Source organism: Mesitornis unicolor, unplaced genomic scaffold, assembly GCF_000695765.1.
Source record: "Mesitornis unicolor isolate BGI_N332 unplaced genomic scaffold, ASM69576v1 scaffold46322, whole genome shotgun sequence".
Lineage (NCBI taxonomy): Eukaryota > Metazoa > Chordata > Aves > Mesitornithiformes > Mesitornithidae > Mesitornis > Mesitornis unicolor.
In genome coordinates this window covers 19,630-47,314 of record NW_010168396.1, presented here as the reverse complement: position 1 = coordinate 47,314, position 27,685 = coordinate 19,630, and the positions used below count along the sequence as shown (strand labels likewise).

The 27,685-nt window shown below is 46.2% G+C and overlaps 1 protein-coding gene across 1 annotated transcript; it reads left to right on the top strand.

Annotated features, from left to right (window-relative positions):
• Window positions 1–1,210: 1,210 nt before the first annotated feature.
• On the top strand, window positions 1,211–27,685 carry PSKH1 (protein serine kinase H1). Its single transcript, XM_010178997.1, has 3 exons — window positions 1,211–1,375; window positions 1,877–2,908; window positions 27,368–27,685. The coding sequence occupies exons 2-3, from the start codon at window positions 1,964–1,966 to the stop codon at window positions 27,683–27,685; spliced, it is 1,263 nt and encodes a 420-aa protein (XP_010177299.1). The 5' UTR covers window positions 1,211–1,375; window positions 1,877–1,963.

The following is a 27,685-nucleotide window of genomic DNA, read 5'->3' as shown; positions in this document are numbered from 1 at the left end:
CGACCCGGCCCTGGGCCCCCTCCCTGAAAGGGATTGGGAAAAACGGTCCGGTCTGGGCTAAGTTGTGAAAAACAATCAGAGTTACGGAAATCCCGGTTGGTTCGCCCGACCCTGGCCTGCCACCAGCTCCGGCACAGCTGCCCGCAGTGCTGCAGCAGCTCCAGCCCCGGATTTCCCCTCAGAAACCTCCAGAAAGGGTGACCCTGCCAGCCAGGCCACTGGTGAGACCAGGGTCATGTCAGACGTGCTTGAGGTTTATTAGTGAAACTGAAGGCAAGGCCCTGTCAGAAACGCTGCATTGGCCTAGGTGTGATTTCGAGGTTGCTGTGTGTGAGTGTTTCTTGACACAGTTAAGAGCTGGTGTCTTCAGATTTCCTTGGTGACATCTAGTAGAAAAGTGGAATTAAACAGCTTTGAGTCCTGAGATGTTCGGTGGTGGAGCGCCTGCTAGGCATCGGGTGGGTTAGTCAGTCTGTCCACAGACAGACCCTCAGTATTAAACCATTCAGGCCCTGGTTTTTTTAAGAGAAGTGGAGGATGCTTCTGAATCAGCAGGAGTTGAGGTGTTGCCCTGCAGAGCAAAACTGGTGCTGGGTGTCCAGGAAAAGAAGTGGGTAGACGTGAAAGCATAAACCTGATGTTCCTGTTCACCTCTTATAACTGTAGCTCAGGTGTGCTGTCCTTTCTCAAATGGTTTGACCCCTCCCAGGTAGGTGATTTCCTGCTCAAAGGGAACATTTCTCTAATGCGTTTGTTCCTTCTCCTGAGCTCGTGGTGGTTATAACACAGGAGCGTTTCCACTCGCACTGATGTTTTCAAGCTCAGTGTTTGATCCATCTCCTGTGTGTAGAATTACTCTGTTTGTGGATGCCCTCATTCCATTTCTCTGTTAACTTAATATGCCCTAAGGTACAATAATGCTGGGAAAAACTCTCTGGGAGGCCTTATTGAGGACTCGCTATAGTATTTTATTTTTCGTCATCATGCTTTAATCTGAATGAATGCCCAGTTACAGGACAGCTCTTGATGAAAGTCAGTTAAGCTTTCTATGAAGTGGGGTTTTATTTCTGCTTGCACCTTAGTATAGGCACGTTTGTGCGTGGTTGGTGTGCTTAACTTTGCGGTACTGCCAGGAGGTCTTTCCTGAGAAGTTATTTTGCTGGTTTCTGATTTTAAAATTGAATCTTAACTAAAGCCTTGTTTTCTTTCCAGATTGGATGTGGAGTCTGAACTGCTTCTGGGTGTCCCTCTAGAACATTTCTTGTTTCTCCATGTAATTCTCCCAATGGAAGGCCACCCAAGGTTCCTGTTCTCCTGTTTGTGCTGAGTGGTTGCTTGGAGAGGTGGTGAATGAGTAAAGATACGCTCGGTGATGGTAAGGCGTGCAATTACACTTCAAGGCTAACGGCATTTCTGTAGCCTTCTGCAAAGGCTCAGACACCGTCAGGAGTGGCTGTTGTCTTACAAAACTGAGCAGATTAATTAAAATCAAATCAAGGAAAGAGTCGAGTGTTTTCCATAATTTTATTTAATCAATTGGGGCTGGACAAGGAGACCTCCTGAGGTCTCTTCCAACCTCAGCCATTCTGTGACGCTGCGATTCAGTGCTCAGCTGAGAGCAGTAAAGAAAATAAGCTTAATAAAATGATCTACTGTGCAATTTTCATGGGCATCTGTTCTGACTGTGTTTTATAGGCACTATCTTCAGTAGCTTGTGAAAGCAGCAGAGCACTGAGCATGCTCTGTAGTAAAGTACAGTGAAAATCCCAGATTCTTAGTTCACAGTAACATGGCATTATTACTTTCCCCTCACCTTCATTTGAATCTTTGCCACCTTGATTCCTATTGATCTGTTTCTTCTCATTCTCTTCCCAAGGTTCAGATGTGGGCCTTGCTCTGGATGTGGTTGCTGCTGCTGCTGCCCTGGGAAAATGCCTTGATAAGGAATTAACACCAGTCCGTGATGGGCTGTGGGACAAGCAAAGTGCTTCCCGAGCCCCCCAAAGATGTGCAGCTAGACCTGGTTAAGAAAGTCGAGCCTTACACAGGCCACAGCGACATATACAAGCATTTCATCAAAGATGACTGTGGGACTGTCATCAAAGCCGGCTCTCCCTCACCTCCACGTCACCCTAACCCCTATCCTGGGAACCACCTGCCCGCCCACGTGGACCAACCCGAGCCCCGCAAGAACAAAGTGGCTAAATACCGCGCCAAATTTGACCCCAGAGTGACGGCCAAGTACGACATTAAAGCCCTGATCGGGAGAGGGAGCTTCAGCCGCGTCGTACGGGTGGAGCACAAGGCTACCAAGCAGCCCTACGCCATCAAGATGATAGAGACCAAATACCGGGAGGGGAGGGAGGTGTGTGAGTCGGAGCTGAGTGTGCTGCGGCGGGTCCGGCACACCAATATCATCCAGCTTATTGAGGTGTTTGAGACCCAGGACCGTGTGTACATGGTGATGGAGTTGGCGACCGGAGGAGAACTGTTTGATCGAATCATCGCTAAAGGTTCCTTCACCGAGAGGGACGCTACGCGCGTGCTGCAGATGGTGTTAGATGGTGTGAAGTACCTGCACACGCTGGGTATCACACACCGGGACTTGAAACCAGAGAATCTGCTGTACTACCATCCGGGAACAGATTCCAAAATCATGATTACGGACTTCGGGCTGGCAAGCGCTCGGAAGAAGGGAGATGACTGCCTGATGAAAACCACATGCGGGACCCCAGAGTACATCGCTCCCGAGATCCTGGTCAGGAAACCGTACACGAACTCTGTGGACATGTGGGCGCTGGGGGTCATCTCCTACATTCTCCTGAGCGGCACTATGCCCTTTGAGGATGACAACCGCACCCGCTTGTATCGCCAGATCCTGAAAGGAAAGTACAGTTACTCAGGCGAGGTGAGTGTGCCTAGAGCTGCGGTGACGAGAAGTCAAAGGAGAAGCTCTCTGTAGGTGGGTCTTTGTGATGACCAGAAGCTGGCTGTCCTGTGCAGGGTGGTAACATTATCAGGGTTAAAAATTAATAATCTGTGATTCTGGCTTTGAAAATGCTTTCCAAAACTGCCTCCAGTGCAGCATAGTGAGCGGCTTTAAAACCTGTGTGTCTGAAGAAAGGAGAGGTCTCTTCCTGTAGGGCAGAACTGGAGGCGTTGACACAACCAGGATGCTTGTGGGTTTGTAGCTGGGGAGACCCCAGCTCTGGTAAACTGCTGTTCGACTCATCACTGTTGAAACTCATGCCAGGGAAAGTGTTTGAAATGTGGTGTGTGTGTACCTGGTGTGATTTCTGACACAAATCCAAGTGTAGTCTGAAAAATACCTGTGCTGAAAGGCAAGGTTATGGCAAAGGGGTGCTTGCTTCTCAGATCTGGAGAAGTGAGCATTTCTGAAATTGCTCTTCATTGTCTCTGAGCTTATTATGTGACAAAACTGAGAATTACAGGATAGTTTGCTTAGATAGCTATGGAAAGAGGAACCTTGGGGGATAGATTTTAGGCAGAAGATGGATACCCCTACCCTCCCATACTCCCATGAGTCCACAGAGTGGCTGGGTGCTGGCACAGTTCCTGCTGCCTTGCTTCTGGTCCTGGTGGGACATCTTGACTACCAGCCGGCTCCTGAGCCAGCATAGTTTGCAAGTTGCTTTTCTGCCTATATCCCTCACTGGAAATACTTAAAAAATAAGCTTTTATAACCTCTTCCTCTTCAATAGGAGAGTGTTTAGATTCCTGAACTCCATGACTTTGTGACATGAAGCCCACTGGGAAATTATCCATGGGTGGCTAAGTTTGATTCTGAAATGACAGTAAAGTAACTGTCAAAAAAACCAGAATAAATTAATGATCGTTCTTGTAACATGTGAAGTTTTTAAACATATTAAGCTTCCTTAGGATTGCGTTTAAAAAAAGAAAATTAAAATTGCTCTCTGAAGTATTTTCAGAGGTGTAAGTCTTTTATACTTTAAAGCTGTCAGGCCAGCTTGTGTTAGTAGTCGGAATATCCGAGTTAAATGGAGCTGAGGAATGTCGGCATCAGCATAGGAGGCTGCTGAGGAGAGCCCAGATTTGACACCTTTGTTCATTCTTGCTGTGAGCGCTCCTCCAAGAAGTCCCTGGTATGCGAGCAGGCAAAAACGTGAGGAGTCATAGACCCCCAAGTTTGGCACTTTCTGAGCCAAGTGTGTTACTTCCTTCAGAAACCACAGTACTTGATGGGTTTCTTGCCAGAAGTATCCTATCAGTGGCTCCCTTGAACTCCAAGCTTCAGCTGACTTTGGCAGCCTCGGCTTCTTTGTGTTAATTTGCTGTGTTAATATGGTTTCTTACCCAGTTGTGGAGTTTTAAGAATGCAGTCGTGTTATCCTAATGCAGATTTTTTTGATTCCCCTGTTCTGCCCCATGCCTCGAGGTGCCAGAAGGTCAGGGAGGCTGTTGACTATGAGTTTGCTTCTTAATCGCTTAATCTCTCTAACATGTTGTGATAATGAGTTCCATAGTTTATTGAAACACATGGAAAAGCTGTTCCCTTCACTTAGTGTTTTTTTACTTCTGCTCATTTAACTGGTAATTTCCGATATACGTCTCCTCAATCCCCTTTACTTGAGCAACTAGTGAGTAACTTTTCTGTGTCTGCCTGCCAGTTGTCTTTGTACTTCTTTAGACTTTGTTTTGAGGCTGAAGATCTGTCTGTGTTTAGTACCTCCTGTGGAATGAATACCTATTATTGATATATGTATTCCATAGAGCTGATTTTTGCTGTTATCCTTATCTAGGCTACTTGTAATCTTTGAGACGTGGCGATAGGTGAGCACTGTGGCTCTGTGGTTCTCTCTCAAGGTCTCTCTCCCTTCACTACTTTTTCCCATAGGGTTTCTGTTACTGGTTTTGTTTCTTTGACACCTCTGAGCATTTGGCTGATGGTGTAGAGTGCTCCGCCATGGCTCCAAGAGGTTCCCTAGGTGTTAATAGCTGATTTGGGGATGTCATGGTGTCTGTATAATTCGGTGCAGTCCCTCTGATGTCTCCATCCGCCAGTGTGTGAGCTTGTGTTGAGTGACACCGAATTTTGTGACTGCCATTCATCTTTGTCACTTGCTGGTTTTACATTTTTGCAGACTTTTCAATTAAGTTTAGCATGATATCCAGGACAGATTCTGCCTGTTAGTGTGAAATGTGTGGAAATGGTGGAATACAGGTTTGGCACCCAGTAAATGATGCAGATGATACTGAGCTGTTGAGCTTAAAAACAGAGCTGAGGAAGTAGTGAGAGACCGTGTGATAAATGGGCTGATGTTTGGTGTGGACAAACTTGAACTGGTCCCATGGGAAAATGGGCAGTTTGAATTTTCTGGAAATGATGGTGGGCCCTGAAGGTGCTTCTTGCTCCTCAGAAGAAACAGTTTGAGGTTAAACACTTCTAATCATAATTTGATTAGAATTTAATTAGGAATTAGCGTTACTGCTGCAGGTGTCCTTGCCCTGCCATGCCTGTCCCGTACCTGCACTTCAGTATTGAGTGCGGTTCTGCTTCCTCTGGGGAGGAAATACAGAACTGAAAAGCATGTGAAGAAGGGCAGCGTGAATAACCAAAGGTGTGGGCTGGCTTCCATTTGAACAATTGGTGAACAAGCTTGGGTCCTTCCTCAAAAAATAAGTGTTTGAGGGAGGGCTCTGACTGAACTCAGTCCAGCCACGGGCAGAATAAGGAGAGTGAATGGAGAGCAGCTGCACTCGGTCTTCTCTGGGGTAATTTACTTTGATGTCCTCTGGTCCTTGTGCCCGAGCTGAAGTAGCTTGAGAAATTTTGGGACTTTATTGTGACTGGGGCGTGTAGGTCACATACACAAAGGTAGCACGTGTGCCATAGAGGAAGCATTACTCTATATTTTGGAAGTGCCAGTGCACAAGGCTGAAGCGTTATACTTGTTATCCCACCACAAATTACGTACTTTAGGAGGCTGTCACATATCCCGTGTGTGACATGAGTGGTGGTTTGGGAAAGCTGTAGCTGTTTTACTGCTTGGAAAGCAGATATGTGTCAGGCAGTAGCCGGTATATTTTGCCCAGATGCTCTCTGTTCTTTCAGAGCCAGAAAAAAATGAATGCTTTACTTTACCAGTGTAATTAAGCCTATATCCCTAAATTGCAGGCATGTTTGACTGTAGCCAGGTATTGGCAGGAGATGCAGTAACGAAATGCCCACTCTGAATAAATTCTAGGTGGAAACAAAGTAAGCCAGAGATTTAGAGGTGTCTGGCATGTTTCCCACAACCTCGCTAGCTTTCTTAAGGCTATCTTCTGGACTTCTAAATGCTTCCAGATTTCTGATGTTCACAGAAAATTGCTCTTCTCTTTTTGTGTTACACTGGAGGAAGTGGGAAGATGTCAGAAATGAGGTTGTTGACAAGTTCATCAGACTAAGGGAAATGGCAGGAACTGTAAGTCCTGGTTTATTTGGAACAAGATTGAGCGTGATACTTAACTGTGTTGCAGAAAGTGCCTGTCTCAGGTAGATGCAGCAGCAGAGATTTCATGGGAATGACTGCTTTTCTTCTCTGTAATGTGCACTTTGAAGATGTGAAATGGAAGAGGAAATGTTAAAAGAAGCCTGCAAAGTGAAGTGCCCAGCACCGATAGCTTGAGCTGTGCGGCTCAGACAAGTTTCCGTGGGGAAGGAGGGAGCCGTCTCCCAAACCGTATTGCAGTACCATGTCACACAGCAGCAGTGCTGTGAGTTTGCTGAGAACCCCACTTTTTGAAAGGTCTGGCCTCAAACCCTGGTCAGAGAGGACAAAGCTGTATTGAGAGAGGAATAAAAGCCAAGGTGCATGCTGACCTGAGAAGCAGCTCCATCTTCTCGAAAAACAAGTGAGCTCACGTCCAGCTGATGTTACTGCTTTCTGCCTGGGACCCTCTTACCACAGCTCTGCTGTTCCTGGAGCGTGAGGTCTGTTTGAAGAGGCTATTAGCAGATCAATAGGAGAGGTCTCCCATAATAGGTTATTCAGGTGCTGCTGACATCACTGCTCTGATTTGCTCTTGTGCCTTTTTCTGCACTTTCTGAACTGCTTGGAGTAATGGGTAAGGTGAGGAGCGAAAAAAAGCTGGCTTTGTAACTTGGCTGGCTTTTTTTCTGAGCATCTCCAAGTAAGGGTTACGCAGGCTATTGAGACTGCATTTGATGTAGCCTGCTACAAAGCTGTTCTTGTTCACTTGTTTTGTTAGAACTCACTAGAAAGAAGATTTGGCAATATTTTAATTGAAATATTAGGGATTAAACTGATATCTGGGGATCTCTTTGTAGCTTAAAAAGTTGTCTGAGGAATAAAGCTGGAATTTCATTCACAGTTTCCTTTGAATTTGAAAGTGCAGAAATGAACATGGGACCATTGTTATCCTGGTAGCACAAGCTTGCTCTGGTTCTGTTTCAAAGCTTGTCCTTCTGTTGAATACCAATACTTTTATGTTGCTTTACACACCTGGGAAACTAGCTGGAAGAAGTGGAAGATAATATATGTTACGGTTAAATTGGGAAACCGAGCTAAGGTGTATGGATTGTTCCAGTTTTGATATCTGCTCTGGGCAAATAATTGTCCCTTGTGGTCCATTTTCCGACTCATAAAACAGCTTTTTGTGGTATGTTCACTGTGGGTGAGGTTGGTGGGTGCTGGTGTGGGAACATCTCTTAATCAGCTTAAACCAAAAAAGCTCGTTCTAAATAATCGTTCTAGTGCATAAATGTGACACAAGGAGAAACTTATTTGAGATATGGAGGAAGTTGGGCATTGCAATTCTATAGGAGCTCTGCAAGGACCTTAACAGCCGTGCAAAGAGATGAGCTGGTTTTGTGTGGCTTCAATTTTTCCGGTGATGCTTATTAAAGTTCCTCACCAAGGGCTCTCGAGGAAACTTGGCAGCTGTAATGTAGTGGCCTTCGCATGGATCAGCTGTTTGCTGAAGATAGGCATGAAGTTGAGAGACGTGGTCAGTTCCATAGAGAAGGAGAAACCAGGGAAGTTTGAAGGACCTGCTCCCTTCTGCCCAAAAGCAGATAATAGAGCTGTTCAGACAGTGAAAACAAGGGCTGTGGACTTCCTGGACGCAGGCTGCTGTGGACCTTAGAAGTTTGAGTTAAAAGAGCAACTGAATTAATTCATGGAAGATTAATCCATGGAGAGAATGATATTAAAGAATCCTACCTATGGATAAAGAGGTCCCTAGGCCACAAATTTTTGAGGCGTGAGAGTATGGGGTTTGTTAATTGCAACGTAGGGGCTGTTTTCTTGGGTTCTCCCTCTATCTGCTGTCGGCTGGTGTTGGAGACGCCACACCGGACTAGCAAGATCTTAGATCCAGCAACCATCAGTCCTGTCAGAGGTGCTCGCTATTTCCATCTCTCATCTCATCTCTCACCTGGGGGCATCATCCACTCCCAGAAGTTACTGAGCTGAGTAAGGGGCAGCCTGCAGAGCAGACAGCGCTCCCAGGTGGTGGGTGCAGGATTTGGGGCACCTGCCTGTGTGCTGGGGGTGCAGTCGTCCCATCAGACGTTGATGGAGCAGGAACCACACGTCTCGTGTGGTTTTAGGCTGGGGTTTGGAGGCAGCATTATTTCAACTGGGTTTGAGAATCAGAAATCAATCCCATGGCCTGTCAACTCCCACAGGCTAATTCTGCTTGCTGTATAATCCTTCTTTGGAAAGGCTAAACATGTAAAAAGTGAGGAGGATAAACATTTCCTATTAAATGGAAATGTTCTTGAGCTCTATAATTATGACCTGGTGCTGGAGTTCCCCAGTAGATGGGTGAAAAAGCAGGCAACATGCACAGACTTAGTAATAAAAAGTACATTTTGCAGGTAGTAAAATCAGTTTAATTTTCCCTTCTTCTGCAGATTTTTTTTTTCCTTGGGAGAAATGAGGCTGCCTTGATGTTACACATCTGTAAAGGAAAAGGTGGCGTGAATTGCATTGTATGTCTGACTCTGCCCTTCTCTGTTCAGTGACTCAGATTTGAAGCATGAACACAGAGCCTATCTCGTCGTCCTGCCCAGCTGCCTTGCTCCCTAGTGGCCTTAATGTGATGGCTTCATTCTTTGACAGCTCCCCTTGCCACTTAGTTTTGCTGTTTAGGGTTTTGCTTACTTATTTTCTTGGCAATCCCAAGCTGCTGTCTTCCCGTATTGCTGTCAGATGTGCAAGGGTGACAGCAATTTGGGGGATGCCGAAGCCCCGTGTTTAAGTGTTTTAGCAATTCTTCCTGATCCCATGAGTGTGCGGTGCCTTTCCCCAAAGACTTCATGTGGCATATAAGTCCTTCTGTAGTTTCAGAAACATGAGCGCCTTTCACACATTTGGAAACATCTCCTTCAAACTGAGGATTCTTGTGGGTCTTCACTAAAGACCAATTTTTAAGGCTTGCTTTAAAAACTGGCCTTTTCTCCCTGTCTACGCAGCCAACCCTTCAACCAGGCTCTTATTTGGAGTTTGAACCTTTGCAGCATCCCTTTCTCCTGACTGACGAGTACATTCTTGCTCTGTTCTCACACACACAGATCTCTGCTGCACATTTTTTGTCTAGTTTGTTTCATTGGCTGCATCTACCCAGATTTCTTATTCCCCATCTCTTTATTTGGGTTACCTATGCTTTATACCTGGGCTTCTTTGCAGCCTCGGTTCACCTGCTCTGTGGCTGCTTGTTCGTGAAGATCACAGTGCTGAAAGGGAGGGCGGTGGTGCGTTAGTCTGCCTCTGACAGGCATGGCAGCTTCCTAGGGCAACCAACAAGACTGGAGGCTTATTCATATACATGGAAAAAGAACTGTGATGCACGTAAAAGTAGCAGACATAACAACTTTATAGCATTTTTATAGTGACGGCACCTTTTGGAGTTCTGTCAAGTCAAATAAAGAGCACCTGTTTCTAAATGTAAATGCCAGTATTTGTGATATCTTCATTGTCGTGGTTTAGGCCCAGTGCATAACTGAGCACCACGATGCCCCAAAAAAGGGCCAGTCAAAATAAGGACTGGGAGGGCTTCTCACCACTTAAACAGGTCACAGGCAAAAGACAGACTCATCATAAGGAATAAAAAACAAAACAATTTTAATTTGTTACCAACATCAGAGTAGAACAATGGGAGATACAACCAGGTCTTAAAATCAAAACACCTTCCCCCACCCCTCCCTTCTTCCCAGGCTCAGCTTTTGTTCCCGGTTCCTTCACCTTCCCCCTCCCCCTTTGCCTTGAGGCGCAGGGGGATGGGAGTGGGCGTTTGCAGTCGGTCTTCCTGCCAAACTCAGCCCAGCCTCTCTCTCTCTGCTTCCATGGCCCCCTTTCCATAGGGGGCAAAAGTCCAATCTGAGTCTGCCCATGGTCACAGTTTCCTCACACACGACCAGTCGACCCGGCTCTTGCCATGGGTTGCAAAGGGAAAACCTGGGCTCTGCGTCCTCCTCCTCCTCTCTCTCCTTTCTTTCCTCCAAACAGACCTTGGTGTTCTTCAAAGTTGTTCTCCTCAGGCCCCACTCCTTTCTCCACTGCAGGTCTCTCCTGATGGTTCTGGAGTTCCTGGCTCTCTCTCTCTTTTGTTTCGGGGTGAGCTGCAGTGGGGCTTAAGCTTAAGCTGTGGTCGGGGCCGGCCAAGCCCAGTCAGGTAAGGCTGAGGCTGCGCCACCCGCACCTGGGGCCGCGCTGGTCAGGGCTGGTGCCAGAGAGAGAAAGAAGCATGCCCTGAACCCCCCTTAAATCCATGAATTCGCAGGGGCGCTGATTGGCTTGGCCCTGGTCAGAGGTGGGTCTGACAAAGGAAAAGGGGGAGCTTTTCAGGTAGCTTCTTAAAGGGCCATCTCGACAGCCCTTCCCCCGTTACCAAAGACACAACCAAAAACCCCTCACAGAAAACCCAGTACATTTTCATGAAGAAATTGGTGGTGTTTATGAATTGGTTCTGCTTTTTGTTTTGCAACAGACCGGCAAGTGCCAGTCTGGACAGCATCCACAAGCAGTTGGTCTGGCTTCCTGCAGTGCAGTGTTGCAATGCACACCACTGAACCTAATATTATAGCAAGATTTAGGCACAAAGTGACCTCGGGAAGTCTCTGGTTCTCCGAACCCCTGTTCGGAGCAGGGCTAAATTTAGAGCTAGATGGGGTTGCTTGGCAACTTGTTCACTCAAGCCTTGAAAGTTTACAAGGATGGAGATGTCACCACCTCTTTGGGCCCTGCCATGAGGCTGGGTCACTCCAGTGGAACCGTGTTTTTTCCTTACATCCAGACAGAATTTACCTGGTTGCAGATTGATAGTCACCACTTGCCTTTTCACTGAGCATCAATGAGACCTCTGGTGTGGCGTCGTCCCCACTAACTGCCCTGACAGTACTGGCAGAGGTACTTCAATCCCGTTCCTCCAGCTACCTGAGGTTTGTCTGGGTGCCAGTCCTGCACATCAACAGCTCCTCCAACTCTTGGTCAAAAGCAACCAAGAACTAAAAATTTTAATGGTGAAGATAGATTTGCAGCTCAAATGGCTTCAGAGCAGAACCATAGGTGAGGCTTAACAAGCAGATTGTATGTGCATGACATCTCTCATTTCTCTTCTTGAGCATTTAGCATCTTAAAGATCGTCTGCCCTAGCGTGGAGTTGAAAGCACTGAGTTAAATGCAGATACTGAGTAAACTCTGCAAATACTGCTATGGATAGATTCAAGCTAGAAGAATGCACTTAATTACATGAAAAACAGATCACCCAAGTAGATGAGTGGAGTAGCATGAATGGTGTTCCCGTGATAACTAACTCGGTCCATGCAAGTAAAGAAACAAACCACTTCCCTCCCAGGCAGCTTTCCCTGCCCGCAGCTGATACCAGAAGCAGGAAGAATGAGGAGTGCATTAGCAAACAAACCGAGTGCCTGAGCTGTTAGATAAAAATACAAAAGGCAATGTCAAACCAGCTGATGGGCGCTTCCAGGATGAGTCCTTAGTCGAAATACGTCCGTACTTCTGCAGAGTGTTTCCAAAGTGGTGTAATTGTCCTCATTGCAGAGCCTGGTTAAAAGACTGTGGAGGAGTTGTAACCCCTCAAATCCCTTGCAACACGTAATGGAGGAGACAGATGACAGTCCTGTCAACTTTTAATATTAATTCCCTGCATTTATTCAACTTCCTGAGAGAGAATAGGGTAGCGCTCCTTCTGACTCAGTTGGGAACTGGTTACTGAATCACCTGTCCCTCTCCACAGGGACCGATCAGTGATTGCATCATGAGGATTTGTTCTAAAAAAGGTAAAAGCAGTAAAAAGAAACATCAATTATTCCTGGTAACTTCCTTCCCCTAAAAGTTGCAGATGGAAATGTGTAGTGGCAGAGATCCACAGGAAAAATACAACAAACCAACTTTGTATTTTGCATACTTGTATTTTAGCATAGAAACTGATTTCCTGTAGGAGAGGAAAAAAAACCTGTACTTGCACATCACAGAAAACATCTCTGCACAATCCCTGGTGCTTTGCAGGAGAGTTCAGTGAGTACAGGACAAACATTCTCCAGTTTCGTCTGTGGCTTTTTAAAACCAGCAAGTTTTGCCTGGCTGCCAGTCCAGGAATGGCTCCTGTGTGTTTGGACTTCTGGTCACTCAGAATTAATGACAGATGCCTATAATTAAAAACCAAACCATCTTTTGTTGTTTTGATGACTAGAAGTATAACTGCTCTAGAAAAAAATACAAATTTGGAAAAAAAATCAAGTGTACTCATAGTGTATTAGATTTATTTTCTATTTTATGCTTTGTTTGCCCCAGGAATTTGTCCAGGTTTTTTCCTGCAGTTCATAATTAGAGCTTTGTTATACATCATAAAGCTTTGTGTAAGATGCTGTATGCTAATTAAATTGGTTATATGGTAGCAACTGCCTTGAAAGGGGGAAAACCCTGGTCAGTACGGTCAGTAAGGCAGCCTGGCTTCCCCCAGCTTGGACTGGAGTGTTTTGTGGAGAACATTCAAAGCAGATTGAAAAAAATGCCAGGATCAGAGAAGCACCACTGCCCTCTAATGTTCCCATTGGTTCTATGTATTTTTTTTAATACAGGAGCTAAAGCCATGTATCTACAAGAGGCCAGGAAAGCTCGTATGTGTGCCATTTGTTGAAGATCTGCCTTTCCACAGTGCTACCCTTTGCTCTAAGAGCAGCTCCTTGCAAAGCCACTTCCATCTCCTGGAAGCGTTCTCCATTGGCTTCAGTGCCTGGGAGGGTCCAGCTGCTGTGGGGACCTCCCTCTTGGGGACCCCTCGCTCATGGGGACCCCGTCTGGTCGCACTGACCCATGGTGGTGCCCTCCCAGCCTGTGCCAGTTGGGCTTTAGACCTGTTAGAGGCTTTCACAAGACACGGTCACCACCTTGGCCTCTGATCTTCCTGCCAGAAGAGAGAAGAGATTTCAAAGCAGCAGGGTGGTCAATTTTTAAGTCTTTCTGCAGTCTTAGCATCCCAAGCTGTTGAAAAACAGCATAACGAGGAAAACAGGCACAGGGCAGTTGAAGGCAAGGCTTTAAACCACATTTGCAGTCTTCATTTGCATGATCATACAAGTCTCTCAGAACACATTTTAATCTTGGGGAACAAAAGAGGTTTTTTTACTTATAGCAACTGCTTCTTTTCTTTTCCTGTGAGACACATCACATGGAGGTGTTTTACAGTACTCCTGTTGTTAGAGAAATGCGTACATTTTTTCTGAGAATTACAGATTTTTTTTTTTTCCATGTAAGGAAGAGTTGGATTTTATATGTATCACCAAGCCCTTTGCCTGGAAAAGGAAAAAAAATATCCATTTACAGAGGAATGTGCTTTTTGCATTTCATATGGCTGTGAGAATGGGTGATTTTTAAGCAGAGCAACAAGAGTGTTGGCGAGATGCAGTCGGATGGCTCTCTGCTGAAAAGGGCACTACGCTCTGCTTTGAAGAGCTGAAACACTCGAGCGGGATGAAAGTGTGCCTGTCCTAACCTGGCACAAAACACCGGGGCAGCCGGATAAATGTACTTCTCTTAGCTTCTGCTCTTTCTTTTCTTTTAATGCATCTGCTTCGTGGGTGTGAGTATCGGTGGGTTTGCGTTGCTCCATACGTACCTGAGAGTTGAAGTGTTTGTCCAGCTCGCTCCTGCTGCCGGAGAGGGCATCTTGGGCTCTCTGAAACACGATAAATTCAGTTAAAACCTGGAATATCCTTCAGCTTCCTGCATGTGTCAGTGACCAGGCTTCCGCAAAACTTTAGTATGCTGTATTGGAAAACACTTTATTTACAAGTAAAGAAACACCTTTTCCAGTAAAAGGGCTTCAAAACCACTATATATGCATTTAAAAAATTAATTCCCCTTCGCATTGGCTGCTTTTTGAGGTTTTTTTTTGAAGGTTAAGCAGGGTAAGCAAGGAGAGGGGTTGATCTTTCTCCGCATGTATCTTTCATTTCCATACAGCTACAACCTGCAACACCTCATTAAGAGTTTATATTGCACAGAATTGTGCATGTCGTCAGGTCAGTGAATTTTCTGATCCTGTGCCTTGTGGCAGGTGAGTGGGCTCCGTGTTCCCTTAGTTTGGTTTTGTGGTTTCTGCAGGTGGAAGCATCTGTTGAAACAATGAGGAGGAAACACCCCATGCTTCACTGTGGTATCCAGTTTATGCTGCAATTCTTCGATTTATTTTGGTGTGTTGAGCGGAAGAGACCAGGGAAGAAAATCTGTCTAAGCCTCAAAGCCCCTGGAAATAAAGTAAGCAGGGAGTGAGTCTCCGTGGAGAAGAGGAATGTGTTTTTCACCAATAATTTCATTCACAACTCCATGTCCCTAGGGCTGCTCTCCGTATCAGTGGCACCCATGGGTTCAAGGCAGGGTGTGAAGGGCAGCAGCTGAGCACTTTGGTTAAGAGTTTTGGGTCAGTGACTGGGTTTGTGAAGGTGGTGCACAGCGAACAGCACATTGTAATGGTAAGGATGGAGGAAGGCAGGAGCCATGTCCAAGGGAAAAGGACTTGCGATAGTGCTGTGATTTGATGTATTATATTTTCATTTCTGTATCTCTGGGCCCTATAAAATCCTGTTAATGGTGAAATAGTATTTCTACAGAATTAGGAATGTAGGGATAAAGGGACATTGGTAGGCTAGAAAAAGGATGTTAAGCTCCTCTGTGCAGTGTATACATTGTTAACAGAAAGGATTTGGGCAATCAGCTGCCATTGATGTCTTTGACTCCTTTACAGTTCCCTAAAACTGGGCAGTTTCCTCTTTTACCTTTGCCTGACTTAATCCTTTGCTTGCTGCCTGTGGCTCAGATGTTTTGTATTTTCTGATACCTTAGTGGAGGTATATTCTGAGTAGCAAGACGTGCTGCTGCTTAGGACCAAGGTTCGGCGAGCGGGGATATGTCAGTTCTGCAGTGAAAGAGCTGTGGTCTGCAAGAAACCGCTCACTGGGAGGTTGGGTTTGTGCTTGACCTTGCTATTGCATCTGCATCTGGTGTTTCACTTGGGCTTGTAAATGGGCTGCATTGCAGTGAGGATGCAGGAGGATTGGTAACACCTTGCTGCCTTCTTGTATTTCCACCAGTGAATGCAGTAGAAAAGTTGAGTTTCTGTACAAGACCAAGGGAGGGAGAAAGAGAAAGTGCTCACTGCAGCTCTACGGGCTCTGGGAGGTGATCTCTGCAAACCTGGCCTCTTCTAAATACAACAGCTCTGGAGATGGCCTTGAGCTGGGTACAGCCCTGATGTTGATTAGTCAAAACGGAGCTCTGCAAAGAAGGGCTGTGGTCACACACCTTGCTGCAAATCATTGCATGGCCTGTAACTGACCCTGCCTTACAGAGAGGCAGGTGGACCAGGTATTTTTGGAACAACCTGATGTTGGAAGATGTTTCGGATTCCCTCTGACCAAAACTTGGGACTCCCTTAGCAGGAACCAGCATACATGGCATAGGTAGGGAGCCCAGATTTTGATTTCAGGTAATTAAGATCTCTCTTCAGCTACAAAAACTGCTTTGAGGAGCTTCTGTTGGTACTGAGTTGGATGGCTAAAAAGATGCTTCCTGGGCCCAGCGTTTTCTCTCTAGTCTCCTTTTCTAATCCCAGAAATCCCTACATCTGCCATGGTTGCAATTGAAGCTTTCAGGCTGCTGGACACAAGGGAACTCGGTTCATTTTGGGCTGGAAGGGGTGGCTCAAACCAGCCACGGGGCAGCAGAGTCCCTTGTTTTGGAGCGTGAGCTCAGGGCTCTTCTGTTCTCTCCCTTCTCGCCCTCCTGCTGCCCCGCCTGAGTGCTGAGATGAATCCCAGGTGTGTTTTCCAATACGTTTGTTGTTTAAGTGGATGCTTTTATGGATTTTCCTGAAAACTGAGCTTTCACTAATACACCCGATTAGCGTTGACTGGTGAAGTGGAGCCACGCTGAACGTTCTGGTGGTGGCTGTGAAGAGATACCCGCTGTTTACCGTGTCCTTTTCTGGTGTGGACGTATGCCTGGCTGTGTGTCTGTAGCTTGTGCTCGTCCATCAGCGCAATACACCCCACACATCAGGTGCACCCAGCATTTCAGGCGCTTGGATTAACCAAAGAGTTTGATTTTGTGCCTAGCAAAAGGTAGAATTGAGCTGTCTGAGAAGGAAAGTATTTGCATTACACCTTGTCTGTGTCTGAAGAGTAATTTCTAAGGGATTCTTTCACAGTCTGATCATTTTGAGAATGGTTATGTAGCTCAGGCATAAGAAAGGTTTCTTGTAATGGCTGGGCTGACTCAAAGGGCTGTTATATACTGTTGTATCAGACGCTGATAGGAATGCCTGAGTTACAGTTTCTTATCACAGAATCACAGAACGTTAGGGATTGGAAGGGACCTCAAAAGCTCATCCAGTCCAATCCCCCTGCCGGAGCAGGAACACCCAGATGAGGTTGCACAGGAAGGCGTCCAGGCGGGTTTTGAATGTCTCCAGAGAAGGAGACTCCACAACCTCTCTGGGCAGCCTGGTCCAGTGCTCTGTTACCCTCACTGAGAAGAAGTTTCTTCTCGAATTTAAGTGGAACCTCCTGTGTTCCAGTTTGTGCCCATTACCCCTTGTCCTATCATTGTTTGTCACCAAGAAGAGCCTGGCTCCATCCTCGTGACACTCACCCTTTAAATATTTATAAACATGAATGAGGTCTCCCCTCAGTCTCCTCTTCTGCAACCTAAAGAGCCCCAGCTCCCTCAGCTGCTCCTCATAAGGGAGATGCTCCACTCCCTTGATCATCTTTGTAGCCCTACGCTGGACTCTCTCCAGCAGTTCCCTGTCCTTCTTGAACTGAGGGGCCCAGAACTGGACACAATATTCCAGATGCGGTCTCACCAGGGCAGAGGAGAGGGGAAGGAGAACCTCTCTCGACCTACAACCACCGCTTCTCATACACCCCAGGATGCCACAAGGGCACAGTGCTGGCTCATGGTCATCCTGCTGGCCACCAGGACACCCAGGTCCCTTTCCCCTACGCTGCTCTCTAATAGGTCATTATCTCTTTCCACTTGGTCCTCCATGGCTTTTTTTTCATTTGCTTTTAGCTTTACAAGCTTCAGGAATTCTTGGTGACATTCTTAAGCTACCATTTTGCTCAAGAGGCTGATTTTGAAAAAATTAAGGAAAACTAGCATGGGTCTTGGATGAGCATGTAAAACCATTTCATGGCATACTCATCTTCTAAAACTCATAGGAGTTCCTGTACCTCCAGTGTTTGGCTCAGGGGCTTGGCGAGGGTGGCTCTGACATTGATATCTTTAGGTATTGCATGAAAGTGTTCCGTGGTCCCTGGAAAATCCCTGTTTGGAAATGCAGCTTTGCTTTGGAAACCTTCGGTGTGCACTGAATGTGTGCCAGGGACGTGGAGCTGCCAAATAGTCTTTGTGGGTAAATCCCATCAATGAGTGCGATAACCCTACCTAATGGGATGGTGAATTAACCACGTCTGCAGGCAGAGGAGAGGCAGGACTTGAAGTGTTCCTCATCATCCTCTTCAAAAGCATGCTTAAAACCATTATTGTATTTTGTGTTTTCCTGATTCTGTGGTTCTGGAAGCAGGGAGCCTTCTCTTCTCCCTGGGCAAGCAGCCTCACCCATCCTCTGCATCTTCTGTGTCAATGGGTGAGAAGTGCTTTGGGAGAGGAGGTTTGGCACTGGGAAAAGTTATGCTTTCCCATTTACTGCTGAATATCGTTTTGTCCTCAACTGCCCTTCATGCTGAGCAAAACTGCTTTGCCTGGAAGCTAGGAAAATGATGTTCTCTGGTCTTTTTTGGGACAGGTACCAGCAGGCACATTCTGCTGTGAGGCGCTTTCAAAATCTGCCACAGGTGAAGCAGGGAGAGCGTGGGGACCAAATCTTGTATTTCCCCAAACCTCTTGTGTTAAAATTGGCATTTACTTGCCGGTGGCTCATCAACAAAGTAGGGTACGTAGTGACTGTGGTTCTATAGAAATTGCCAAAGGCCCAGTGGTATTTATTCACCAGTCCAGATGAGTGGAGGGTGTGTAGGTTCATTACATTTGCAGATGACATTGAGTTGGAAAGGCTGCAAAGCACATTGAATTCCAGATGGCCCTAACAAATTTGAGCAATTCAATAGCAGGTGCAAATTTTTTTAAAAATAAAGAGTAAGTTTGTGCGCAAAAATAGGTGAAGAACAGAAGATTAGGAGGTGTCGACTTCTCAGAAAAGGATCTGCGCATGAATCACAAACTATTGCACGAGGCAGCAGTATCATGCTTGTGGGAAAAGACGAACGCGCTGGGGTGGATGAACCAAGCGAGAGGCTGCGTGTGGCGCAATCCTGCTGCCTTTAGTGGCTGATGCAGCGTGCCAAGCCGAAGCTCCGACACTTCTGGGCAGCAGACTTCAAAAACACCGCAGGCCAAGCAGAGAGACTTGACAGGAGATCAACAAAAACAACCGTGAGCCAAAAAAACCACAGTCTCCGGAAGATTGAAACATTTCTGGCTGTTTGGCCTAAAGAAGGTGTTGTCATAGCAGTTTGCAAATATGCAAAAGGCTGCTTTGAAGAGGGAAAGGAATAATCTCTTTTCCAGATTATGGCAAACAAGAGCCTTAAATTGCTCTTGGAAAGATTCACATCAGACCTTTTATAACACTGGTGTCTCCTCCTAAAAAAAACTGCCCGGAGGATTGCTGAAGCTGTCTCGAAGAAGAAGTTAGGCAGTCATCTGTCAGGAATGATGCATCTGCGGTGGATCCTTTGGGGGCTGTGGGATGGATCTGATGATCCCTGGGTGCCTGTTGCGGTCCTGTTTTTATCCCAGTTTCCCTGGGAAGCAAAGTTGATGGAACTGTGCTGTCTGTCTTCAGTCTCCCATGGTTAACTGCTTTACTTCTAAGGCCAGTCTCAGCCTAGTTTGAGCAATGTGGAGAATTCAAAGGCCTGGACTTTCTGTGAATTTTATGATAGTCAGTGGCTCGGTAGGAGAGAGAACTAAACTCACATCCTTGCTGCAGGAAAGGTAATTAAATATCAGTCCTAATTTATCCGCAGAGCCGGTCAGCACATGTTTATTTCTGAACCACTCGGGGCACGCTTGACCCCGTTAAGCGTGGGCTGGAGCCTGGGCAGTGGTGTGTGCAGGGAGGAGGACGTACGTGCTGCTGCCATGGAGGGACAGTGCCAGTACTGGCAGGGGACAGGGAGGACGAGATAATGTGACACACACACTAGAATCATAGAAACCGGTTACAAGAGACCTTTTGGAGGCATCTAATCCCATTCAGCTTGAGATGGGACTATTGCAAATACTTCATCAGGTTGGCCTGGACTTTGTCTTCCTGAGTCTGGAACGACTTCAAGGATGGAGATCCCACATCTCTCTGATGACGTTTTCCAGGGCTGCACCACCCTTATTTCCCTGCTCAGTATTTCCTGATATGAACCTTCCTCGGTGCAGCTTCTGGCTATTGCCCCTTGTATCATTTGGACCTGCTGTGTGGCTCTGTAATCCTTGTGACTACTTTCAAATGAGTGTAATCTTCTCTTCGGTTGCCCTTAGACTTCTCTTTGCCAAACTGAACTAACTTGGCTCCTTCCACCCCTCCTCTGTGCCACAGACCTCTGGCCATCGTGGCAGCCCTCACCCGCATCTTCTCCACATCCTCCTTCAACTGAGGGATTCCACATAGCAAACTGAAAACCTCTGATCTCTTTGGGGGAAAAAAAACAATGTAGGAAACAACAGGGTAGGACATAACAGGAAAAAAAATCACATTGGTGTAAGATTATAGCTGCAGAATTAGGTATGTGTAAGCTAAGGATGTTTGCTGCTTACTTTTTTCCTTCTTGTGTATATGCAGTTTGGTGCAATCTCAATGACAATCTTGGTTGGTGAGCAGGATCTCTGTCTCCTTCACTGAGTTGCTGGAAGAGGCTGAGAAGATACCAAGGAGAAATGTGGCAGAGTGGGATCCAGAGCAGTTGGTTCTAACAAAAACTTCCCAGGTTGTGCCAGGAAAGACCACTGTAAAGCAGCCACCCAGGACTGAGGTGTGTTAGACCAAGCAAACCCACTTCTAGCGCCTCCTGATGTTTTATGACCTTTAAAATTTTCAAAGCAGCAATCGTTTGTATCTACCTTGCCTACCCAGGATGCTGCTTTCTGGGAGAGAAGCAGGGTTGTCATTCGACTGGGCCATACCAGCCTAAATTGGAAAGCACATAGATACCTAAACCTGGGCTTTTAGATGATGCGTGGATGGAAGAAGGGGCCTTTCACCTCCTCTGGGTCAGATTCTGATTAAAATTGAAAGACGAAGCAAAGAAAGTCAAGGCGGGCAGCGGGGTGATGCTGCTCTTCTGCTGGAGCCTGGGCACTGCTGTTTTTGGCACAGCTCCTGGTCTGTGACCTGCGCTTGGTGCTGGGGCTCGCGGAGGTTAAAACTGCCTTAGGATTTACTCCCCCTTGTTTGTTCTCTTGTAAGCACCCAGGGCTTGTCCATGAACAGCTTGAAGCCTGCAGGAGGGGCGGTGTGTGTCCGTGGAAGGTTGTGAGCTTGTCTGTTCATCCCCCCTGCTGCTCCAATCACTGCAATAAAAGATATTCTTCCTCCCAGGGGAAGAGTCTTCCTCCCTGTCGGGGACCATTTCTTGGTTAAACTGTTACTCCAGATTGGTGCATAAAAACACGTATTAGCTTCAGTTCCAGTTCTCAACCAGTGCATCTCTTCAGAGAGTAATTCAGAGTGAGAGAACATCGTTCAGATAAGTTTCGAGTTTTCCTTTTGAGAATAAAAGCACTGAAGATGTCAGGATACCCAGGTGTTAGGAACAGATTGGGAAAGGTATTTCCCCATTTTATTACTGCAAGTACTGTTGTGAGCTGATGCTGCAGCAATACTTTTGGAAATTTCTGACCGCTTTTCCTGCTTGCCCTTTTGATGGCAGTCTCCAGTAGTCTGCACTCAATGATCTCATCTTTTCACCTGTGTTCTTCTGAGTCCAGGGCTCCTGACTCTCAGCTTTCTCACCATACAATTTCTCCACCAAGGTAGTGGTTGAAGTCCCCTGTGTCTCAGTGTAACTTGCTGACATATTTTTAAGAGATGGATGTGAAGCGATCCAAGCTAAAATATGGTATTACCCCAATTTAACATGCCAGTTGTTTCCCTGGGCATTACCGTTAGAAGAGCCATCCCTGGCTGCAGAGGAAAGCTTTGTGTTTATTGTTTTTGTAGCTGTAATTTTACTGCGTGATTGTAGCTGAATACTCAGTGCTTGCAGAGGGAAAATCGGCTGGCTATTTCCATTCGAAAAGCTGGGTTATAGAAGTTCACAGCACCAGATGGCTGCGCATACTTATAATGCTGTGGATTATTAAAGGGCTGTTGTATTTCCCTCTTTCATCCTTCCTTTATTCCTCCTCCCCACATCAACAAATTAATGCTGAATGCTTGGGAATCCGTCCTGCGCAGACTTCAGTGCACATTGCGTCTTTTCACTGGAAACTTTCTGTTCCAGCCCTTTTGAACCGGTTGGTTTTGATCACCTCTTTGCAACTGCTCGTGGGCTGAATGGTGCCCTGGGCTGTGCGCGCCTGGCTTCACCAGAGCCCCGGGCAGTCCTGGGCGGCTTCGCCACGTGAAGTTGCTGTCCCCAACCTGCTTCTGCCGAGTTCACACTTGCCATTTTCTAAAGTCACGCGGGAACCTCCTAAATATGACAAAACAGCTGCGTTAACGCTCCAAAAACTGTCAGCCTCTGGCCAGCAGCCGGGGGTGAGTTGCGTCCTTGCCCAATACCACATTAATGCTGATTTTTGCCAAGGCTTCTTCTGCAGCGGTGCGGATTTTACTGTTCAGGTGCCTCGTGAAATGGACCCTGCTCTTGCATAAATGATGTGGTGCAAAGGAGGACCTTTGTTTCAGTTTTTAAAACTAACAGCACACCACTTGTCTGCCAAAGACATCTGAATTTTAAGGTGCAGCTACTCCGGAAAATGATAGGTGAAGGGCCCTGCCTTCAGTGCCGTACACACCTGTTAGATTGAGTGATTTTTGTGAAAAAATGCCTTTCCTGTTCATATTTGTGATATCTGACTGGCATTTGCATCCAAACTGACTTTCTTGTTAATGGTTTTTAGTGGTCCAAATGTCTTCAATGGGATTGCAAAGAGCAGCAGTCAGCAAACACAGAGTGGAGATGTATATTAAGGACACATACACGGTTCCAAGCAGTGGCATGGCCAGGTGTGTTTACAGGATGGAAAGTAGCTCTTGCAAGCCCTGCATCCCACGCGCTGTTTGTTCTCCGTGTGCCAGTGTGGACGGCGCCTCCGTAGCTTTTGGGATTCAATCACCGAGGTCCCGGCACTGCACGCAATCACCAAGCCCGAGTGACACTCAAAGGAGAATCTCTCGCTTTTCCTTCTCCTCCAGACTCGGAGCCTGAATAAAACATAGCACACTTGAGAGCTCTTTAAGGCTTTGTAAACGGGGCCGCTTTCCTCCAGGTTTATTATCTAGCAGGGCTGAAGCTGCAGATGGGTGATGCGCCTGGTGTTTTATCCAGTGTAGAAGTTCAGGAGATGCTCTTGTAGGAAACGCTGGTGCAGCCTGGGAGCAGCAGCTGTCATTCCTGAGGGACCAGAGCTATGGATGTCCGCTGTTGGAGTTTCTCCCATTGTCATTGAGGCCATCTCACAGACACAGACGGTGGCACGGGTTTTGTGCTTAGTTGAAGTGCTGCTAATTCTGGACCCTGTGCTCTTTGCTCACTTGGGCTGATGGAGGTGCTCCTGCGGCCATCTGGTGACTCACGCCAAAGAGCAGCGGCTGAAAACCCCAGCAGAAACGTTAACAGAGAGAATTAACAAAAGAGAGGAATTTGTCATTGCAGCTGTGAGAGTAAAGGCAACGCTCTCTGATGGGGTTTAGCCGATGCAATGTTTCATGTCCACGCAATGGGAGCATCTTCCTCCCAAGCCATTCTCTGTTTCTCCTCAGGGAAGCAGAGGGACAAAGTCTCCTCTAAGTCGCTTCAGTCCTGCACCCCGTGTCCTGCACCCATGTCCTTCTTGGTGTTCCCAAACACCAGCATCGACCTTCCCCAGCTCTCACACCAACTCCTGCCGCTGCCTCGCATCGTCCATCGGGAGCCTTCCTGGGGTTTTGCTGAGTTAAAGCTGCTGTTTTGCCAACTGATGCAAGGTTTCTGGGGAGTGGATGCATTTCTCCAGGGACTGGGGTTGAAAACTGCTAAATTCATTCCACTCAGTGCTTCAGTAGAATGTAGCCTTACTTGTTTTTAAAGAAAAGGTTTCAGTGAAATAAAACCAAAGATGCATGTGGTGCAGCAAATGAAACCTCCAGCTGCACAAACAGATCAATAAACTGATCTGTGTTTGCTGACCAGAAGAAAAATCTAATTGCAAGTACTCCATATTCAACATTTGTGGTGAAACTAGAGTAATTGGAATAATGAGAAATCCAATGTGCTTTTGTTTGGAATTTGTTCTTCTTTAGGTTTCATTAAACTGGGCTGGTGCACTGAACAGGCTTCTCAAGGCTTAGGCTGGAGACGTGTTTACAGTTTCTAGGTCTGCAGACTGAAATGTTCTTCATGGATTTCTTCAAATTCTAAATTACCACGTTTGCCATCTTTTAATACGACCTTAGATGTTTGAGGTGACATTGTTCCTGTTTCACCCACGCGAATCTCCTGCTCTGTGTTGGCAGCTATCGATTGAAGTTTGAATGCATTTGAATGGCAAAATAGCTCTTAGGTTGCCTGAGGTTCCAGATCTGCGCAGTTGCTAACATCTGCAAGAGGAAATCATGCCCTCCTGCATGTCCCTGAGATGTATTTCCAAGAACAGTATTGCTCTGTCAGTCCTTGGGTATTTCTCATTTGAATGCATCTCTTGTCTTGCATCCCTTTGGATTCAGGTAGAAAAGAGAGATGGAGATCCTGGCACAATTGTATCTCTATGTATCAGTGTTCAAAAAGGTAAAAGATTTTAGACAGACAGAAAGAAATACCCCAGGAAAAACAGTAAGGTTGGAGTCATGTGAATGTTTTCTCCATCTGAGTAGGACAAAAGCTGTTTCAAGTTATTTAAGGCATCTCAATTGCTGCTAACAGCAATGGAGGTGGTAATAAAGAGTTCTTGAAGTTGGCATTGCAAGGAGAGTAGAATTGTCACTGGCATTTAATACCACTTTGAGATAAAGTCAGTAAATTGGATAGACATAGTGTTAGCTTAGACGTGTCTTAGCATTATTTGGAGAGTGGAAAATGCGTCCTCTATGAAGGAAACAGAACGGGCTGAGCTCTCTGCTAGGAGGACAAGGAAAGAAGTGATTGGAGGTCAGTGGGGTGTAGACAGGTAACAGTGAATTAGTGATTTGAACTGTATGAATAGCTGATAACTTGAATGTGTCTAAAAGAAAACATACCAAAAAATAAGGGTTTTTAAAAGTTTTTGAAGGCCAGCAAGGACTGGAGGCAAAACCTCTTGTCGCTGGGTTTTGTTTGGATCCGTCCATCTACGAAAGAGAGCACCCGAAGGTCGTCTGTAACTGGAGATCTGGAGTTACAGGAGTACAACCCTGTACTGAGATCATGAGATTGTGTCCGTAAAGGCTAAACCCTGCGTGTTGGTTCCCTTTGCTGTTAGTTAACAGAGGAAGCACCTTCTCCAAAAGTCTGGTAGGAAATCTGTAGGCTTGCAATGTGATTTATAGCTCCCTGTGGCAAAGATAGATTTGGCTCTTTGGTTCTGTTATAAATAGCAGAAAGGCTGAGCTCTTCAAAGTGTCCTTAGATCTGCAAAACAGACCAGTGTGTTCATTTGTAACCTTCATTGTAGATTTTGCTACATTTGAAAGTATTTTTTGCTGGTTTATTTATCCTCTCTGTAAGCAAACACTTTAACAAGTCTCTGATCAAAGATTGGCCCTGTTTTGTCTAACAAGCTCCTGGATTTCATCAGCTAAGGAAAAGTGGTTTAAGGCAGATCATGACAAACTAATTGTATCTGAAAACAGTAGACAGAAAAGCTTGAATGTTAAGAATTTTTTTGTTAACTGAATTTATTCTGGAAACGTAGAAGGGAGTGCATTTTGGACATGGTTTCCAAGCACAGAAGTGGTGTCTGATCCACAGGAGAAGGCCGTGCTTCCTTCCTGAGCACTCTGGCTCCAGGCAGTAGAGGTATTTCCTTTTCTATCCTGAACACATTCAGGAGCACTTACAGTTTTGTCTTCATGTCATTTTCTTTACATCGAGTAGTTCCTATCATTTTCGCTCTCTTCTCTTGCATAGCTATCGAGAGTGACCGTAGACCCCAGTTTAGCTGGGCTGACTAAGCCAGACTGGTTTAGTCATTGCTTACAAAATGAGACTTTCTGTTCCCTGGTCATCCAGGAGCCATTTCCCTCACTAGAGCTGGAGTTCCTCATCCCTGACCAGCCATTGACTGTCCACGGTGCAGGGCCAGGAGCAGCACCGTAACTGAGCATCCTGCCCTTCGTCATCAAATCTTCCCGTGGATTAACTCCTTGCCGGTGCCTTTGAGTCCTTTGAAAGAGAAAATTGCTTTTGGTAGCAATAAATTGCAGACCTCAAAAAAAATCAGGACGGACCTTTTTTTAGACGTTTTTCACAAGAAGAGGGCATTATACCTGATTGTACGGTGATGGACCCCAAATTTTAAAATAGCTGGGTTCTTTTCTTCCTCACCAAACAAAGAGATGAATGAAAGACACACAATAGCAGCCCTTTTCTTTTGTAACCACACATGCTGTTTCCACTCGGTTACACGTATGTGCTTGTGCACGACCTTAATTATTGTATCAAGATCTTCTCTTCATTGCATGAATCTGCTCAGGCTTTTTTTTTAGTGCCGCTTGTGATGTGCTCGCTGTGTACTTGAAAAATTCAGCATTGGTGGGTTCGGGAGGGGAGAGACCCACACAGCACTCGGTGATGGCAGAAGCCTGCTCTTCCCCAGGTCCATTCAGCACTTGGGGTTTTTATGCTGTCTGTACTGCCTCCTCATGCCACTCTTAAGGTGGATTTTGCCACGGTTTTCTTCCTGGCTTTGTCCACAGCTTTGCCTTAACCTCATGCTCGAGGAAATATTCCCGCATTAGTGTGAATACAGTATTTTGTCAGAAATTCAACAATTCCAGCATGCGTAACTGTAGGCAGGTAGCTGTTCTGTGTACTGGGGGGGTATAGGAGGAATTAGTTACAGGACTAAGTAATTATTTTGGGTTCGTTTCTTTAAAATAAGTATTTTGTCAATAATTTTCTTCCTGTTTCATTAGTAAGCATTCCTGAAAATTCCTTATCTCTAACATTTGTACATATTTAGACCATTTTACAGGTTGTTTCCAGCTGTTCCAGGGTTGACCAGTAGCGACATCTCCTAAATTTCCACATGCAAGTGATACCCAGTACCATGGCATAAAAATCTCCCTGGTCATGGTTTCAGGATTGGTGCATCAATCATGAGATTGATCAGACACATCAATACCTGACGGCTTCATCAGATACAAAGCACCTGACCTGGAATTGTGCCTGAGCCCAGCTACTGAAGGGGTCCACACTGCACCTATGTACGTGCAGACATTTCCCATGTATTTGGCCTTTCCCCCTAAGAGTCTCTGGAAGTAATTGTGTCTCATTCTCCTTGGGCAGACACCATTGGTTACAACTTGGAAGATTTGAGAATGAAGGAGAGAATGGAAGAAGGAAAATGCCTCGAAGCACTCTGTCGGGGATGGGAGGAATTAATGAACCAGCGAAGCTGTGCTGGTATGTTTCATTCTAACCTTCTCTTTTGTATTTCAGCCCTGGCCCAGTGTGTCCAACCTGGCCAAGGATTTCATTGACCGTCTGCTCACGGTGGACCCCAGTGACAGGATGACAGCCCTCCAGGCCCTGAAGCACCCGTGGGTGGTCAGCATGGCAGCCTCTTCCTCCATGAAGAACCTGCACCGCTCCATCTCACAGAACCTTCTCAAGAGGGCATCTTCCCGCTGCCAGAGCACCAAGTCTGCTCAGTCCACCCGCTCCAGCCGCTCCACCAAATCCAACAAGTCGCGGCGGGTTCGGGAACGGGAGCTGCGGGAGCTCAACCTGCGCTACCAGCAGCAGTACACTGGCTGA

Coding starts and splice junctions, on each gene's coding strand:
- PSKH1 (XM_010178997.1), top strand. CDS start 1,964: ATGGGCTGTGGGACAAGCAAAGTGCTTCCCGAGCCCCCCAAAGATGTG. Junction 2,909..27,367: donor AGTACAGTTACTCAGGCGAG/GTGAGTGTGCCT, acceptor TTTGTATTTCAG/CCCTGGCCCAGTGTGTCCAA.